General features: G+C 33.1%; 1 protein-coding gene across 1 annotated transcript; it reads left to right on the forward strand.

Annotated features, from left to right (window-relative positions):
* The first annotated feature begins 3686 nt into the window (after positions 1–3686).
* On the forward strand, positions 3687–4040 carry LOC112093796 (indole-3-acetic acid-induced protein ARG7). The gene has a single exon (XM_024172992.1). It carries the CDS (start codon positions 3687–3689, stop codon positions 4038–4040), a length of 354 nt encoding a protein of 117 aa, XP_024028760.1.
* The last annotated feature ends 939 nt before the right edge of the window (positions 4041–4979 follow it).

Consider the following 4979-nt stretch of genomic DNA (forward strand, 5'->3'; position numbering starts at 1 on the left):
TTCCCATTTGTTTTTCTAGAATGCAGATAGAGATGATATTATTCCATTGAGAAAGCCACTAGGTCACGTCTCTAGGCATATGATCGGCATGAGTCAATAAAAACACAACTTTTTTTTTAAAAATCTAATTGATTTGATATAATCATGCAAGGAATATCCCATTATAATGCCATTTCTCATTGGTTGACACGAGTTACTAAACAACAAAAGCTTATCTTAGCCAATTTATTTTTTTTAATGATACAGAGACATCCCCATTAGGCCATTTACACTACCTAGAAAGTCAAACCCACACAATCTGATAGCATCTTCAAAAAAAAAAAAAAAAAAAAAAAAAAAAAAAAAAAGAAAAGAAAAGAAAGGAAAGAAAAAAAGGTTGACAAAGAGAGAGTGGTTTATGAGAAAACAATATGAAATTTAGTTAAAAGAGAGAATATTTCATTAGCAAATCTGATAGGCCACTCCTGTCTAACCAATTGATTCATACAAAATTAAAATAAATTTTCATGTTCAACCAATTTTTTTTTTTTTTTTTTTTTTTTTTTTTTTTTTTTTTTTTTTTCTGTGCAACCAAATTCTATGATTGAGAACTTGTTTGACAAAATTGAGAGAGGAGGGCAGAATCTATGAAACCAAGAATAGACCAGTCGAAATAAGTAATATTGAGTAGTCCCGTTTTCCCAGTCTCTCTCAATGTTTGTAAAACCGTTGGCAGTTTTCTTACAATGATAAGGCCCTAACTGAGTTACTGTTCCTTTCAACCAACGCATCACCAGCACACTTTTGTCTTCAGGGGATGAACCAGTGTGCTGTCTTGTTGATCATTTCATGCAATTTTCTTCCACATATATGAATAAGGATTAAAAAAAAAAAAAAAAAACCCCACTTCATAGCCTCAAAACATCAAAACTCATTCCAATTTAACTCTTTATTAACTAATTCTTACACCACAAAGTGTGGTCGCCTAGTAATAAAGGATTATTATGACCGGATTTATGGTTAAAGATTTGAGTGTTATGTGACCCTTTTTAAGTATCTTAAATATGAAGACGTATTTCTACCAATTTAGTTATCGATTTAGAGTATAAGAGACCATGTTCCCACATATTCGAATATTTGCTGATGCCATGTCGCCCCCTTCCGGGATTTTTGTTCACAAGAAAAATACTAAATTATCACGAACTCATATACAATACACCAAATATTGTAGCATTTTCCTCAGCCAAATACCGCATATCAAAACTTTATGGCTTATTTATTTCACTTTAAAAAGAGGATGAATATACACTTACATGCATATATACTTAGCCATATAGATAAATCAAAATCGTGTTTTGAATTTTCCCAGAAATCGTCTGGGTTATTATAAATCCACTTGAACTCTTTTTTCTCCATGTAACAAGTCTCATGCATATTCATGAGCCTCAGCCATAATGCACTAATATACACCATGTCAGTTTCACGGCTTATTGATTTGCTTTTAAAAGAGGATATATATATATATACATATATATATGTATATGCACGAATTCATACATGTACATGTATGTATATGAAAATCATGTTTTGGCACATTCATTTGAGGCAAATTTCTTCCACATATGAATCCACAAAGGAGGAAAAAAAGCCACTCATATTCTCTTAACTCCAAACATAACTATACCAATTAGTCAATGTTCCTCAACCATTTCTCAAAAACTCAATGTCATGGCTTATAAACCATTTCGAAAGGAAGATGCATATGCATATACATGCATACACACACACATACATACATATATACATACATAGACATAAAGATTTATGAAAATCCTGTTTTGGGTTTTCCTAGGAAGCTTCCGGGTTATTAATAAAACGCTTTAAACTCACTTATACATACATACATATATATATATATATATGTAATGTAACTGGAGTTGTGTTATATTCATGCACTAGATATTGGTCGTACCATTTGTATGTATTAGTTTATTATTATGGCATGAACCTTAAAGACCTTGATCTGGTTGGTGAGAGAGAAAGAGAGAGAAGAGAGACAGAGAGAGAAGAAGAAAATCATATATTTTGTAAAAGATTTGGAAATGTGACTTCCATTCTGTTCTCTGCAAGCCAAGATATTTTGATCCATCCTCTTTGCTGCGCAAAGGTCATAGCCCCCCATTTCCTGCCCCTTTTGTTTTTTTTTTTTTTTTCCTGCAGAAAAATGCACCTAAAAACTTATCATCATGAGCTTGGAAAACGGTAACAAGGACTGACCAAAACCACAACACCTTTAGTTTGTACGTACGGACAGTACTAGAATATGTCACACATTAATTATTAATCGCATCACATATAATTATAATCATTAAACTTGGAATTCAAGGACAAGTGGGTGTACTGAAAGGTTGATCATTAAATTAACTCAGCAATGTTTTGGGACGTCACCAAAGCATGTAATATGGTTGTTTTGATCATTGGGGTTAGGGGAAAAGTGATAAAGAGGATTGCTTATTAGCTCATTTCACATCAAGACCAAATGTGATAATTAGTTGGAAAATGCAAATAAAAAAGTGACATTCTTTTTGTTATGAATTAAACTATATAGTGTCTATAGTTGGCTAATAATCATCCTCAACTTATAACGCACTTCTCTTAATTGACTCTTAACCCCTTTGAAGAATTATGATCATCTTACCAATGGTAAGTTCTAAAAAAAAAAAAAAAAAAAAAATTGTTTGTTAAAGGCCCTAAAGGCAAGCCTTATCCCTCAATGGGAGCGTGCCACCTTAAAATACATATAAACATAGTTCTAAACACGTTAAATCTAATTATCGATTAACAGAAACAAACCTTCATATATAAAACCCTCAAATAAAAAGACCCAATACTGAGGAGATTTTTTATTACTTGTCAACTTGGAAGTTTAATAAATCAAAGACGGTAATATTTTCCATAAGAAAGGCTAAGTTGGAATTCTCTTACTCTATTCTATCTCTTTTTCTTTTTTTTTTTTTTTTTTTCCTGAGAAAAAAGTGATGTATAATTTACAATATCCATCACTAGGTGTTACAAATAGTGGGCATCGCACTATGCCCGAGAAGCTTATCCCCATCCTTGTTTCATATCTTATCTTTGTTTTTCCATTCTCAACTTTGTGGGGTCTTAATTTCGAGAACTTCGAAAGATCGCTGATCAAGTGCCATTCTTCTTGACACTGACAGAAATTGAGAAAGAGATAGAAAGAGAAAAGAAAAGGGAAAAAAAAAGGACGATGCTTTTAAAATGATATGTAAATTTGATTCATGTTCGTACAGTTTTCGTATCAAGATGCATCACTACAACAAAAAGCTAAAAAAAAAAAAAAGCACAACTATATATATATAATCATATATCATATAATTCACATATATACACACACTTTAAATTAAATAAAAAAATATCATTTCTTAGCAGCTCTTAGCTACCTATCTTGTCAACCATTTAATGCCCCCAAAACACCCCATTGCACACTAGTCTATACAAAGCACATATATATACACCTTTCACATTTGTAATTGCTACACCCCATATACACTTCTCTCTTTTTCTACTCTCTCTCTCTCTCTCACACACACTAGTCTCTCTTCAAATCTAGTGAGTGATATATATATATATATATATATATATATTTAGTTAAGGTGTGCATTAACAAGTGGAGGAAGAACATGGGGAGTAGTAAAGTGAGTCCATGCACAGGGTGTGAATATTGTTGTCAATATTGGAGTTTGTGGCCTTTTGTGGCTGATCAAGAGACCTCAAAAATCCCAAAGGATGTCCCAAAGGGTCACTTGGTGGTCTATGTAGGCAAGGACTACAAGAGGTTTGTCATCAAAATCACCTTGCTCAATCACCCTCTCTTCAAGGCATTGCTTGACCAAGCTCGCGATGAGTTTGACTTCACCACTGCTGACTCCAAACTCTGCATCCCCTGCGACGAGAGCCTTTTCCTCGACGTCGTTCGGTGTGCCGCCTCCCCCGGCCATCACCGATCGAGGATTTCGACGCTCTGTCTCTGTTGAAAACATTTTCAAAATTGATGGGAAATCCAAATTCTTTCATATGATCATGATCATGATGATGAGGGTTCATGTCTTATTGCGAGATTAATGTGATATTTGTTGTACACTATGTAGAGTTAATTTTGTTTAACATATGATTAAATATCTTCTAGCTAGCCTTCCCAATGTAATAGCCAGATTTGAGAATGGTAGGTGACTTGATTATCTTCTAAAAGATGCTAAAATAAAATATTATCACTAATGATCATGGTTACTATTGGTTTTTTCAACTAATCAAAAACTCATGTATACTAATTTGTCACTTGAGGCAGGCTCAAGTAGTTTGGTGCGTGAGTGTGTGCTTGTCTGTATCAGGATTTGAATTTTGATGATTTTATTTTTATTAGTAAAGTGGGAGAAATAAGCCTCACGCCGTATAAAATTTATATATATGTCCCAAATTTAATGCTGGTAATGTGATGCATAGCGATTCTCTTCTTGCAACAAAACTAATCACCACTAATGATTATATTCAATACTGTTTTTTAACTTGTCAAAAACTGCCTCATAAAACTATATGAATCCCTAATATTATGATTTATGTGTCCCAAAATTTGTGGTGAGAAAATAATATCACTCTCCTATAGCTAAAAAATCTGTTAGTTTCTTATAATCTCATTAATATATAGAAAAACTGTCCCAAGATAAGTCCCATTTCTGAAGTAAGAAACTGAGATGAGGCAAAAATTGTGAGGCTGAGTTCAAGCATTACCAGATACATATCCTACTGTCTGACAACATGTTTGTGACAGTTTTTAGTACTCAAATTTCTCTTTTCAGTTACATTCCATGTTCAAACTTCAAAATCATGTTGAGCCACAAAAACTTATATATGATGTGGCTGCCATTAAATGGTCGAATGTGTTTCAAATGCGCGCGCGCGCATATATATATATATAT

Source organism: Morus notabilis, unplaced genomic scaffold (genome assembly GCF_000414095.1).
Source record: "Morus notabilis unplaced genomic scaffold, ASM41409v2 Scaffold342, whole genome shotgun sequence".
Lineage (NCBI taxonomy): Eukaryota > Viridiplantae > Streptophyta > Magnoliopsida > Rosales > Moraceae > Morus > Morus notabilis.